Source organism: Pseudoliparis swirei, chromosome 2 (assembly GCF_029220125.1).
Source record: "Pseudoliparis swirei isolate HS2019 ecotype Mariana Trench chromosome 2, NWPU_hadal_v1, whole genome shotgun sequence".
NCBI classification, from domain to species: Eukaryota; Metazoa; Chordata; class Actinopteri; order Perciformes; family Liparidae; genus Pseudoliparis; species Pseudoliparis swirei.
Window position 1 is genome coordinate 13,574,140 of NC_079389.1, and position 14,039 is coordinate 13,588,178.

The 14,039-nt window shown below is 42.5% G+C and overlaps 1 protein-coding gene across 4 annotated transcripts; it reads right to left on the reverse strand.

Annotated features, from left to right (window-relative positions):
- Positions 1–187: 187 nt before the first annotated feature.
- Positions 188–9,931, reverse strand: znf148 (zinc finger protein 148). Of its 4 annotated transcripts, none has more exons than XM_056434308.1 (7): positions 9,838–9,931; positions 7,329–7,714; positions 5,931–6,056; positions 5,689–5,812; positions 5,431–5,514; positions 5,216–5,334; positions 188–4,881 (listed from the first exon to the last, which is right to left on the reverse strand). In XM_056434308.1, the coding sequence occupies exons 2-7, from the start codon at positions 7,689–7,691 to the stop codon at positions 3,244–3,246; spliced, it is 2,454 nt and encodes an 817-aa protein (XP_056290283.1). In that variant the 5' UTR covers positions 7,692–7,714; positions 9,838–9,931; the 3' UTR covers positions 188–3,243. The 4 variants fall into 4 exon arrangements, with proteins under 4 accessions (XP_056290283.1, XP_056290269.1, XP_056290259.1 ...); XM_056434294.1 differs by lacking the exon at positions 9,838–9,931 and adding an exon at positions 8,715–8,988; XM_056434284.1 differs by lacking the exon at positions 9,838–9,931 and adding an exon at positions 7,810–8,690.
- Between the last annotated feature and the right edge of the window lie 4,108 nt (positions 9,932–14,039).

Here is a 14,039-nt window from a genome sequence, read left to right on the forward strand (position 1 = left end):
CACCTTCTAGGAGTTGCTGCTTTTCTGTCATTTGATTGTTAACATTTGATCGTTGAGTTTGGCACTTAGGTGACAAGAAATTGTGATAAAAATGTTTCAGAAGTTTGGCAGACTTAAAATAAATGCCGAGCATCCCACGTAAAGCAGCTGAATAGCCTTTGGACACCAGAATAGATTCAAGGTCAAATACTGTGAATTTATTTTATTTATAAGAACATGACACACAACAATCAAAACAACAATTTAATAAGATTGTTTACAAATCATAATATTGCAAAAATCTAATCATATGGGTTATTTGACTGAAAATAATCATCTACGATTAAAGCTGCACATTATTCATAAAACAAGTTCACTCGACCCAACAAGTTAGTGACCATGCAAATAAACCTTACCGTCTAACTTAAGCTCGACCTGACAGGGAAGCAGTCGGGCTTCCTCCTCAAGTTCTTAAAAGTATGAAAAAGCCAAACGTCAAAGAAGGAGTATCCCATCGGCAATTGAAAGATCTTGACACAAACAACTTTTACAGAGATAAACAAGGGTATCAATAGTGACTGCATCTGATATACTGTACATTTCAGTGTCTTAAATGACAGGTTTCAAAAATATTTTGTATCAAAAAATTCAATAATCCAGATATTTTTACCCAAAACATTTTCTCTAGTTTATACAAGGACACTTATGGCCAGCTAACCTACAGTTAATTAAAATGAACGAATACCATAGCACTGTTGAAACAACTCGTGAACAACCCATCAGTTCTGCATTTTAAATTACTCAATTGAATTTAAAACAATGAACAATTCAAGGGGGACAATTTACCAAAGCAGATTTACTCCTCTGCGTTGTGCTTTCAATAACAGTTGACAATGAAATGTGTCGCTCGTGAAATATTATTTTGTGTTGTACTCCACCCAAAAGGTATTTTAACTGACATGAATTCACGCCGACCACAGCTGCTGAGGACAAATACTTGATAACAATAAAAAAAGACAGATTACAGGTTGAGTATTACTTTAAAACCAAATGAACATTTTCTGGGGGGGTGGGTTGTCATTACCAACAGTTGTATACAGTAAATCCCATCATAATGCACAATCATCTGCATGAATTTACAAAAGAATAATCAAAATTAAAGTTAACCTGTCATCAATGAAAAGTGTGAATCTTCTGATAACAGAGGTGATAATATAAATATATATATATTTATATATATATACTGTATATATACATAAACACACAAACCTCAGAGAGCCACATCAGCAAGTGAAATGGTTCATTGTCGAGTGTAATAAATGCTGGAAAACTAATAAATGTGCCTTCCACTGACAAAAAGTGTCTCTTGCACAATCATGGTCTCTCTATTGACACACAGATCTGATGGATCTTCTCTGAACATGAACATAATAATGTATTTACAGCAGGTAATCTTCTATACATTATAGTGGGAATGTGGAGAAATAGCGTATTTGATGATGAATGCGGGTGCTGTCTGTCTCTGATTGTCCGGAGAGGTGTAACATGAGGGAGTTTAACATTGATTATCAAACCTAATCTGACGGTGCATATAAAAACAGTGTTTTAAACAATAGCACCTAAAACATCGCACATACATGTGCTCACGGAAAACAATCAACAGCGTGATGAAGCCCAGATGAGAACTTACGCAGTTCTATTTTTCTCCACAAGGCTCGGACAAATGTGGCTTACGACTGAATCCTAGCGATCAAAACCACAAGTCTGAAACAAGATTCTGTCCTCGCATACTGCGCAGACAACGACAACACGTTGTCCTTCTAACCACTTGTCAACGTTTTGAGAATTAAACTAGATGACATTTCTGCCCAAATAAAAAAAAAAATCAAATATGATGGGTACAATTAAATAACGCTCCCAGATCTCAACGTGTTACAGACCGAATACGTTGGTCGCTTATGTGTTTGTTGTTGTTGTGCAAGTGGAATTAGTTGCCTTCGAGCTCGGACTAAGAAAAAACTGAAATACCTAAACGGGAATGAGTAAAGAAAAGCCTGGAAGAAAAAAAAAGGCACATTTGCAAAACTCATAAAGTGGAAAAACCAAGCACCCCATTTCCATGTGGACTTTCATACTACAGCCGTAATACAACTTTGAGTTTCAATCAAAACAAGTGGGTCTCATCACGTCGTCGTCTCCCCAAAACATGGGCATCGTCCACCAAGAACAATCAAAAGTACTGAACGACTGCAGCTCTGACTGCTGCATCAGAAGTGACGCCTGCAATGTTCAAATAACCCAACTCTGAAAGTACACACTACATTCCTGTCGTGAAAGATTGTGTACATTGTGCAAAAATTAAGCACAATCCTCAAAAGTAATTTCATTACAACTCACTTATACTGCTGAAGGAAAACAATAATGACCCTGGAACCAATTTGATACCTAAATCTAAATCGTATTTTCTTTCCTGCCTCTGCTGCACTAGTCACCGAAGTACGTGCCAATACATTCATCCACAGAGAGAATAACTTATTACTTTGTTTATTTAAGAGAGCTATTTGTATATTTCTTTGGGCCATCACACCAACACAATTAAGCTTAATTTGCACGTGGAAAATAAACTAGATTCCATATGAGAGGAACATCATCGGTTTCCTGCCGCATTCACTACACATTTCATTCGGACACACTAATCTCAGGCGACAGTAAAGTGACTTAAATTGAAGAATCAGCTACGGTCTAATCATGGCGTCTTTTCAGGAGACAACGTAACAGGAGTGACAAAGCTGGAATAATAAGGTTCTAGGAGTGGACTTAAATTTAACCAGATAAACAGCAAGGGGAGCTACGAGCAAAAAGGCATATATATATAAATAGGGCCTATGTTTTAATAAGTGGAAATATTGCATTAAGCAGCACGAGTGACTTGATCATATTTGTGCAAGGCAAACTGACAAAACATGAAACATAAAGTACGTGGCAACGGTATGAGAGAATACTCTCAATGTACATTCTGGGGCAAGAAATACATCCATGCACAATTACAATTGTTTGCTTCTTTTAAGGGGGAATGCCAATTATGATACACATGTTCAGTATTTCCATTTTATGAGGTTGCAAAGAAAGAAAAGTTATTTCCACGAAACAAAACACTTTGAGGAAGAGCACATGGTTGCAATGGGACTTGTTTTGGCAAAACAGGAAACGTGAGATAAAGTGCCGCTGAAATTATGAACAGAAATGAATTGTTCACCCCTCCCTTCAGCCAAAGGTTTCACTGGCGGAAACATCAGGGGAGGAGTTCATTTGAGACCTGGTCTCAGTGACTCTGAGCGAGGGGAACTCTGAGAAGTCTGTGCTGTGTCCTCGAAGACTTATGTGTCCATTGGCAACACTAAAAAGCGAGGAGGGTCCAGACCGTGACGTCTGGAAATTAGACTTGAAGTTCTGATCAAAGGAGCTGATTTGAAAAGTCTGCAGTATGCCTTGTGAAGAATCCGTCTTTTTGGAGGGCGAGACTTGCTCCAGGAAGTCCTCCTCAGCTGGGGACACAGCGGAGGGAGGGGTGGTCTCATCGCCTGAAAACGAAAACGAGTGCTGGGAGTCCCCGACCAGTAATCCAAAGTTGGGTTTCTCTACAGTCGACCTCAGCGGAGAGCTTATCCCCGATTTGAACCTGCTGGGGGAAGGAAACTGTTTGTCGGTGGAGAACAGCGGCTGTCCGGCTAAGGTGGGGTTTTCGGAGACCAAGCTGAGGCTCTGGCTGGTCAGGTAGCTGTCGTTCTGGCTGGTCCTCTCCAATGCTTGCTGGAGAAACTTGGAGTACTCTTGCAAGAGGCTGACCTTCTCAGTCGCGGGCTGCGCCTGGGCGCCGGAGGCTCCGAGACTCTCGACGGGGCTGCTGTCTGAAACATCAGAGGAATTGATGGAGATGCTCGATGTCACCTCAGTGTCCGCCACGCTGAAAGAAATGTCCGATTGCCCGTTGGCTTTGTTGGAGTAATGCTCCAACAGCGTCTGAAGAACCTCGTCTGGCAACACACTCTTGTCATGCGGCGCCTTCGTCTCCGTGTCGACGGGCTGCGGCTCCAGGATGGTGGCAGGCACCGTCTCGTCGATAGCCGCCGACGCCGCGGTTTGCGTCGCGGGCGCTCGAGACGGAACGCCGCTCGCGTTGGATCCGTAATGCCGACTGTTGTCGGCCGCCGCCGCCTGAAGATACCGCTTCTTTTTGAGAAACTGCATGGCGTCGTCGTAGTTTGTGCTGCTCGCTGCTGGCTTCCTCGGTCCTCCTTGAAGAGATTCAACCGACTCGAGTTCAGGGTTGCGTTCCACTTCGAGAAGGCCTCGCTTGTCCACGATTTCAAAGGTGTACTGCGCGACCTTCGGATGTTCCCCGAGGGAAGACACAGTGGACAGGCAGGGAGGCGTTGGCTCACTGGACGGTTTGAGACTCCTCTTGGGGACTTTCTTCAGGACGAGTTTGGGAGGGGTCGTGTCTTCCGATGACACGTCGCCCTCTGGGTGTTGGCTCGCCGTTTCTTCAGCCAGCTCCTCGGAGTAATCTGCGATCACGTACTCATGTTTGACTTTGGAGGACACGGCATAGAGAGGTAGACCGTCAATTTTATTCCGCCTTTGCTCGTCCTTTTCCTCCATTTCGACGGCGGTGACGGTGTGTCCATCCGTCTGGGCATTGGTGGAAGCGACTGGACTCTTGTCTGCACACTTTTGCCGCTTTTTCTTGGGCAGTGAGCACTCTTTGGCAAAAAAGGGGAGGCCCGAAGAATCGGCTTCGCACAAAGGCCCAACTTTACCGGCTGCCTTGTTGGTTTTTCTCTCTCTGTTCTCGTGGCACATTCGTCTGTGCTTTAAAACCCGGTCGGTTCTGGAGAAGTACTGTTGACAGAAGATACAAAAATATATTTCATAGTGTCACTAAAAAAGACGCAAAGTGGTGATAAACCTCAAGTGAGGAAATGTAGACGCTTTGGTTGCTGTGTCTTTATTTTTCTGTGCAACTCGTGTAAATACTGCGTTAGCGATACACAGCCATTGGCTCGCATTGTCATGAGTTCACTCTGTATGTTCTGTGTTCACATCATGCAGTCCAGCACATTTAAAGACCAATACTATGAGTACCCATTCACATTGATGCTTATTCTAACATATATTCAATTGTCATGTTGCTTCCAAGTGCAATAATGTACGAGCAAATAAAAACGGAGCCTACTTGGTGACAGTAGTCACATTGGTAAGGCTTCTCGCCACTGTGAGTCCTCTTGTGTCTCTCCATGTGGTATTTCTGGATGAACCTCATCCCACACTCATCGCAGCGAAAAGGCTTCTCCCCTAAACAAAAAACACAAAAAGGGAAGAGGGAAAAAGACTCACTTTGGATTCAAATTAAACCAAATGAAAGTGCAGACCAATGTATTCCTCACTCACCAGTGTGGATCTTCTCATGTCTCTGGAGGAGATATTTCTGAATGAAGCGCATATCACACTGGCTGCACTGATACGGCTTCTCACCTGGAGTTTGGGTACAAAATTGACACTATAGAGTCACTGTATTTCATGATACTCACGGTAACTTCTTCATTTAGCATTGCCCTTTTTTCCCCTCAACTTTAAAGATATGATATCTCATTTCAAAGCAACAAATGAAGATGATGGCTTTTTACAACCCGACAAAGTAATTCATACCAGTGTGAATGAAGACATGCCTCTGCAGATGGTAGTTGGTTCTGAATGCAGCATTACAGTGAATGCAGACGTGACACTTGGGGTTTTGTAAGCCCAATGATTCATCATCATTGATGTTGAGAATCTGCCACAGCAAAATTAACAAAGACATTAGTATTCGATTGATTCTTAGTTGTCATGATGGAAAACTGTCATACAGATGCAGATCGAGATATGATGTCTGAGATCAAATAAACTGGCACCTTTGCTGGGGAACGTTGCTTCCTCTTTTTTTTCTTTGGACAAATCATCAGGTCCGTAACTGCTTTTTTGTCCTTCTTCATCTGGACCGCTGTCTCAGACTGCTTCAGTTCTTGCTTGATGCTCAACTGTAAAACATAGGAAAGACATTTAACAAGGCACAAGACATCCTTTAAAGCCCACTCATTCTTCTGGACGCTTATCACGGTCAGGCAGGTGCAGTTTGGCAAGTAGAAGATACTAAACCAATGGGAAGGGACCTCACCTCGGAGCAGCTTAAAGGTGATATCTATATCTATATCTATCATATGATCTGGGAGCATTTCTATTGCATCTAAACGGCTCTCAACATGGCGACGGTTGAGCAGAAGGCTTGCAGCTAAAGATGCTCACAGTGCAAACAACGGCAACAGTGCTGACCGAGCTCACGGTGTTTTCCTGAAGGGGGACCAGGAAGGTGGGTTGTACACTTCCGGGATATTGCCATCCATTTGGTTGGCGGTCAGCTGTAACTGTCGTATATATGAGAGCAGAGCGACGGTCGTGAGCGAACCAGTGGAGCACGCTCACATGCACAAACCAAACTAAAAAGGCCCATGTCAACACTGCAAAGAAAAGCAGCGACTTCATTCTCCGCTCATGTCTTTACATTGTAAATAGTTATTTGCTGCTATTTTAGTGCTCTAAATATCAAATATAGCACATTTTTAGAGGACAGTTGATGCGGTTCTAGCTTCCTCTGGATGGTTACGCCATGCTGGAGGCATAGTGATCTAAATGGTCCTAGAAAACAGAGGACCGGTTGAAAAATCACATCTTTCTGCCGGCCTGGGAGCGTCTACGGAGGACAATGTTTTTCTTACTGACAGAGATAACAACGGCCAGAACTGTGGATACATCAACGTTGTAATGAACAGGAACTAAGCCGCCCTAGGCCTGATTCTGATTGGTTTGGGTTATCCTTGATGTTTATTGTCTTTGAAATTCACATGTACTGTATCTTTATTCCATTAAGATGCAAAAATATTGTAAAAGCGCAAGCATTTCAGCTAATGCCTTTATCGCTGTGAAGGCTCCTGACTTTTTTACTCCAGAGGTTATGCATCTCAACAACATATGATCCTTCATGTTTAAGTAGTTTATTTTCAATGCTGTACTGTGGGGTGGGTGAGGTGGTGGGGGGACAAGCTTTTCCACTAGTATTTGTGTAATACACTTAGATCACAAGTTTCATATGGACCGGTGACTTTTGAGTGTTGAGGGAACTAATGTCTCATCACAAACATTGCATGGGATGACACGAATAAGATTCACTATCATGACATGGAGACCATAAGGACAGTATCCACACAAATAATCGTATTAATGCACGATCTACTTCTTAACTGGCATGAACTCACTGGCATATGAAGCAAGCAGGGGAACTTATTGGTGAGTTTTAGGGGGAAATGCACTCCCACCTCGCCTCCTCCCTCCTCCTCTTCTCCTCCTCTACCATTCTTTGTCATTTCCTCCTGCATCATCAGCTGCTCTGGGGGGACCAGGTCGTGTGTGACTAGTGAGCTCCCAGTCAAGTCCTCATCTTCGTCTTCGTCATCATCATCGTCGTCCTCAGCCAACAGTGGGTGGTTTGCCAGTGATCGTTCCCCCAGCGTCATCACCACCAGTCCTCTTCCACTGCCAAGCCCAACTCTCCCTCCTCCATCTATTCCCCCGCTGCTGCATTTCAGCAGCATGCCCTCCAACTTGTCCTCAGTGTTCATCTTACATAGAGTAGTTATTACGTCTGTGAAGAGATAGAAAGAGACAAGATGACTGGGCAATGGTGGCAAGCTAAACACCAAACAGACAACATACCAAGAGACAGTTTGTTATACTTACTTGACATTATGATGAAGAGGAAGGGAAATCACACTTGGGATCTACATAGGTAAATTGTGGTGTTTACTTACTATTGAAAAAGGTAACTCCCCTCCACACCCCCAATTCCTGGCACCAACCCATGTTGGTGCTGAACAAGTTAACAACTCTAGCTATAGCTTGGTTAGGATGAGTATGCCCAACCTGATGAAGGTGGTCTTCAATATACTGTTGCTATAAATATGATGTATATTCTAGTCTCAGTAGCTTACCTTCAACCATGTCTTAAAACCTAATACCTAACGAGGGCTACGTGGGCTTCTACTAACAAAACATTCAAACTTTTGATACTCTATACTGCACAATATCACTCGTGTATCTGGCTCAGCTGTTGTTTCTGTGACCTCATCCTAACCTTACACATTGTAGCCTACTATACAGCTCGACAGGTTGAACATTCATTTAAATATTGGTTTTCTAAGCCTGCGTCTTACAAATTGTCAAGTAGTTCGTAAATAATAACGTTTATGTTACTTTACTTAGGACATAGGTAGATCTTGTTGGGGAGAAAATAAACATTTCTTTCCAATTGTATTCTACGTTGACAACCTGGTATACTCGGAGCCGAAAGCTTGTCGTTAGTTAGAAAACCAGCTGCACGTGTATTCGCTGCAGCATTACCCCAGCGTCGCCCTCACTCGGAGTTACACTTCAGCTAGAGCTAATTAGTTAACTTGCAATCACTTGATCCTAAAACGGTAACGCTTACGTTAGCTAACGTAGCACTTGTGGACCGTTTGATAACAGGTTTGACAATGTAGCATATATATACACATATATTTGTATATATGTATATATACACATTCCGCAGGAGACAATGATGCAGTCAAGTATCACCACGAAGTTCCATATGTAAACACACTCACTGTGTCACTTCGGTGAAGTGGGTTAAAAGTATTTTGCTAGCCAGCTAGCTAGCAGCGCTTGTCAATACTGCTGTATGAAATAGTTAGAAACCGGGGAAAAACACGGAAGAGACGCGACGGTGCCTTCAAAGTAAAAGCTCGTTCGCCGCTTAATTTGGAGCGCACTGCGGACAAAACGAATAGTGTACATTTTAAGTTGTTCATAGAAACATGGAAAATGCCGCTATTTATTTGTTTGATTACATCTCACACTATTGTTTTGTTAGTTAATTTAATATTATTCTTTAATGTTTTGGATATAGTGCATTTTTATATTGTTTTGTTAGTTAATTTTATATTATATTCTTTTTTTGAACACATATTGTGCATTTTCATGAATTCCTTTACTTATTATAACATATCTAGAAATGCTTGCTTTACTTGTATGTGGAAATTCTGCTATAGCAAAACAATGTCCCCTTGCGAGATTAATAGCCCACAGTATCTATCTATCTATAAGTATGTAACATGTACAACATCAACTAAACCAAGTAAAAGTCTTAAGTACACACCACCTTCATTGCCAATATTTCAGATGAAGGTAAGGTACATTTACAACGATGACGGAGTCATGTTATATTCTTGAAACCACAATACAGTCCACGCCAAATCTGCCAACCAAATTCGATGTCATACATAAAACATTAAGAACAAGCGCGTCACTAAATGTTTTACTTTGAAGGCTAAGGCCGGAAGTTCTGTTTTACTCGCATTATCTTGACAAACGTCTACGGCCTGTTTGCAGCTAGTTAGCTAACTTGCTGCAAACATTGGTCCGCCTGTGTTTTTCTTGGATACAGTTGACGCTGCATCTGCACAACACGTGCAGAATCCAATAATACATTCTAGCTCGCATCAAACGACGCACGTGGCACGAAACACAACTTCCGTTGTGTTTGACCAAACTTGTCAGCAGGGTCACTTCGCCTTAAGCTTCCTCAGCCACTCCGCTCAATAGGCCACATTGTTACTGACGGCTAGTGAAGCTAACGTTTGCACACGAGCCGCTACGAAGACGCACAACAACGCACCATAGTGCACTAAATGATGTGTCGACGAGTAAAACGGGATTGTTTCTTCTTACCTGCCGTGCTTCTTACACTGGTGTAGCTGTCATGATTGTGATGCAAGAATACAGTGTAACGATGGTGTGCGGAATAATCAAATACACCATCACATTTCACGAGGGCTTGGATTTCTTTTTTTCTTCTTTTACCTTTGTCTCCATCTAGTGGTGCACATCGTTTGGTGAAGAACAGTGCGCTCCTGATCATGTTCGCCCTATTTTTGCCCTTATAGTTTGACGACCTAGTTCTATTGGCTAAAAATGATCTTCAATAATAATGTCTTAAATTGTTGTTTTTTAATGACATTTGTGTTGCCTTTTTGAAATTGGCAATTTATAATGGGATATACTAATGAATAGCTGAAGGTGGCATCTATAATCCACGCAGACATTAAACGCGGCTATATTATTTGGTTAGAGGCTATGAATAATCTCTTTCATGCAGTCATACATGAGATGGGGTGTATGCATTTCCGTATGGTTACAATAGTTTAATCTTCTTGCCTGAAATACGAAAACAAAGCCTAATGTTCTGATTGTGATGGCTGACAGTCATCATGTAAATAGAACCATTGTAGGTTTGGCACTTAGTCTGTAAAGCAGATGTCACTACCAAACTCCCCTTCAAATTGCCTTTTCAAATATGACAATGTCAAAATCAAAAGTTTATCTCCTGCATATACAGCTTATTTATGACGTTATAACATGACATATCCCGTCCATCTGTCCTCATTATTATCGAATATGGTTCTTTTTGAAAGGGTGCGTAAAGGTAACAATACACAATCAGCAGTTAAGGACGAATCAAGTGCAACTGCGTTCAATGCAATACGCACATGGATTCATTCTAATCCTTCGACTTTGACATAAAAAGGAAGAGTGGATCTGGAGACAGACGGCCCACTCCTGCGCGGCTTCTAAAGGGAAGCCCCCACGCGTTGCGCGCCTGGATCGCTGATAGAAATTCGCGTCACGGAGCGCGTGTGCATGTGCATTGGGCTCTAAATGTGTGTGTTCGCGCAAGACAAAAACCTCAGCTCCGTCCTCAACAGTTGCTACCGGAGCGGCGGAGAGGAGAGGTGGAGCGCGCGAGAGATAGCAGACTGAGGACGGACGGACGCGGAGCCACGCCGCTCTGCCCGGCTCTGCTCCTGACATGCAGTCGATCATCTCTCCAGTGACTAAGGCCATCCTAGTAGCGCTCTTCATCTTCGCCATACTCCTCATCCTCTATGTGATCCTTTGGTACATTTGCAGAGACGTGGACTGCGACCACGGCATTTGAGGATTCCAAACGGGAATAATGGGAATCTCGATCACAATGGGGCGCACACAAGAGCCCGCAGAGCCCAGGGTCATCCCGTAAGTCTGCTGTCTTCATTGTGTCTTATTTTTCTTCATGTGTGTTTACTAGGTTATCTGTAAATGCATGCGCGCGTGTATGTGTGCGCGCATGCGTGTGTGTACACGCGCGCTTTCCTACCGTGCGTAATGTTAAATGCGCTCTGGTTAGAAGGCAGGTGATGACCGAAGCGCGTCCCTTCCGGCACCCGGTATCCCAAAACCATGAATGAGCAGAGCCCCACATTAGTTTAACAGCCGGCTCGTGTACTGTCCTGCTGCTGTAAGTGACAGTGAATTGTCAAAGGTGAAACAATGTCATCAAGAGGAAATCGAACTTGGAGTCCGTGCGGGCGTGCGAGTGTGAGGGCTCTCAATAAATGAAGTAAACGAAGATCACCGGTGACATTGCGGTAAACGGCGTGTGTGTCCCTTAAGGTCAATCTATACAGTGTTTACATCAGCTTGCCAATATTGTTGTGTCCCCCCCCTCCTTCTCTGAATCCTTCTGTATATCTGCGGCATTAGTTCATGTTCAGTTCATCTGTCTGTGAGGATGCTCCCACATTGGCATTTTACATCCCACGAGATAACGGGATTATCTCCATTGGCTCCTGTGCGTCTTATTCCCAATCTGTTTTGTGCCATGTTCCTGCCATGAATCCTTACCATAAATATGGCGCTAATGCTTTTACGCACGGTGCATTTAAATCCCCCCATGACATCCGTGAGTTTGCTTAGAATTCTGTTACCAATATTAGTTTCGAAAATGGTCGTATATGCAGGCTACTCTCTCAAACGCACAGGCACATACAGCATTGGCCACGCTTAAGACTTCTCAATATTGCAGGCACGTTGGCCCCCGTTGCATACGCTGTCACATGGTCCGTACAGCTATTTAACATGTGCGATATAAGGTGTCATTTTCATCTGGGTCTCAAAGCATTTGGCTTGCATCCCCCAAACCAGGGAAATTAACACATTTTGCACATTTTAAAATGGATAATGTGAAGGACACACCAAGGACATGCATATTTTGGGATATTTAAGCAGGCGGATAATAACACACAGTTGTTTATGTCTTTATTTGCACACAAGAGTTAGTTATCTTTTTAGATTCATGGGGGAATTTATCACTTAAATGTTACACACCTTAAGCATGGCCTTTTTACGGGGGGAAAGGGTGATTCGATTCAACAATATTGCTGATTGTTGAATTATATTCGCCAACTGCAGCTCTCACTGTAAATATAGCCACATCTTTATGGAACACCACATCCCTACTTTCCACCTTAAACACCCCTGAGGATTTAACGAGCCGAGCATATCCCCTCACTCAGAGAAAGTGCAAGTTTAGGCCTACATTTTTAAACCTTCTTATTTTGAGCTACATGCACCATAATAATAAAAATAAATCTTTAAGTAGCCTGGATGCATCCATGAGGAAGGAACCCTGTTGCCTCCTAAACTGTTGTGTGTTGCTCCCATGGAGAAGAGGAGGGAGTCTGTGAGATGGCAGATGCCCTCTTTGACTCGACTACAAAATGATTGCTGTCAGCATGAGTAGATACGCAAGTGGCCTGTATCACCCCACAAAACACCCTTGCTACACACACAAATCGACTGTAAATGACAGCCATAGTCTCTTGCGTGAGAAAGAGAGCAACAAGATATATGACAACTGTCTCAACTCTGTCTGTCTGTTTAAGCGTGTGCCCTGGATTGCCGGTGTGTGTGGAAGTGTGCTGTGTTTAGGTGGAAAGAAGGGAACAAGCTGTGTTCGAGCGACGGAGTATGTTTGTGCAGTTTGTTAAATAAGAAAGGTGGTGTGTGTGCGTGTGTGCGTGTGTGTGTGTGTGTGTGTGTGTGTGTGTGCGCGCGTACGTGCCAGAGTGGGAGGGGGTTAAATACTGACATGCTCCAGAATGACAGATGAAAGAGAAAAGTGGAGCAGGGGAGGCTCAGAGGGACTGAGCATGGGGGACGGTGTTTGTTTGTTTGTGTGTGTGTGTGTGTGTGTGTGTGTGTCTTTGCATGCATTCAAAAGCATCTCTGAATTTCACTCAAGTTTATATAATTTTTTTGAAAATGTTTTCCTTTATTAAATACATGTACGCTGCAATATTGCATTGTATTAACCGCGTAATTGCAGAAGTAATGGTTAATAATCATGCACACATTAACGACTGTGCCGAGAGGACAGTGACCAGATTCTACCGAATTTTAACTGCAGTCATAATTTTCTTCCTGTTATCAGCCATTTATTATCAGAAATAATTTATGATGGTCGGATAAGCTAAACCCCCATTTAAGCATCCCATCTGACCTCAAACCTTTTCTCGGTTAGAGGTCAAGGTCATTTACAGAATGGTACTGGAGCTTCAAGGTTTTGCTCAAAGACACTTCAATAGGAGTGGACACTTAATGGGAAAATGACTTGAACATGGCTCACTGAGTCAAAGTGTTCATAGTTGAATGTAACATGTGCCATTCAAACAGTTGAATAATAGTTCAACAATGTTGAAATATTCATTGGACTCTAGCTGCTTTCCTTGAAGGATACTCGGCATTTCTCAAGGTAACACTCAAATCAAGATTTGACACTGGAGTTTATAACCCTCACGTGTAATGGGTATCTTAGACATTCAAACGTCCTGTTTTAGGCAGTTAAAACATATGATATTATATATAACATTTTAAATGTTTTAAATTAGTTTTTAAAGTTTTTAAATGTTGGGCCTTACGGTAGGAAAATAAATGTAAGATGGTTTTCAGTAGTTAAATATATGTATTAAAAAAAGAGTAAATTAATTCAAGATGAAGCCCCATTACTAATTATACTCATTATTGTCATTATTGAGTTCAGTTGTTGTTTCAAA

What these genes read in the sequence shown, in the direction of transcription:
- znf148 (XM_056434284.1), bottom strand. An exon ending in CCTGCTTGCTTCATATGCCA is followed by an intron (nt 6,057 to 7,328) that starts GTGAGTTCATGC and finishes TATGTTTTACAG; the next exon opens with TTGAGCATCAAGCAAGAACT. An exon ending in AATGTGACTACTGTCACCAA is followed by an intron (nt 4,882 to 5,215) that starts GTAGGCTCCGTT and finishes TTCTGTCAACAG; the next exon opens with TACTTCTCCAGAACCGACCG.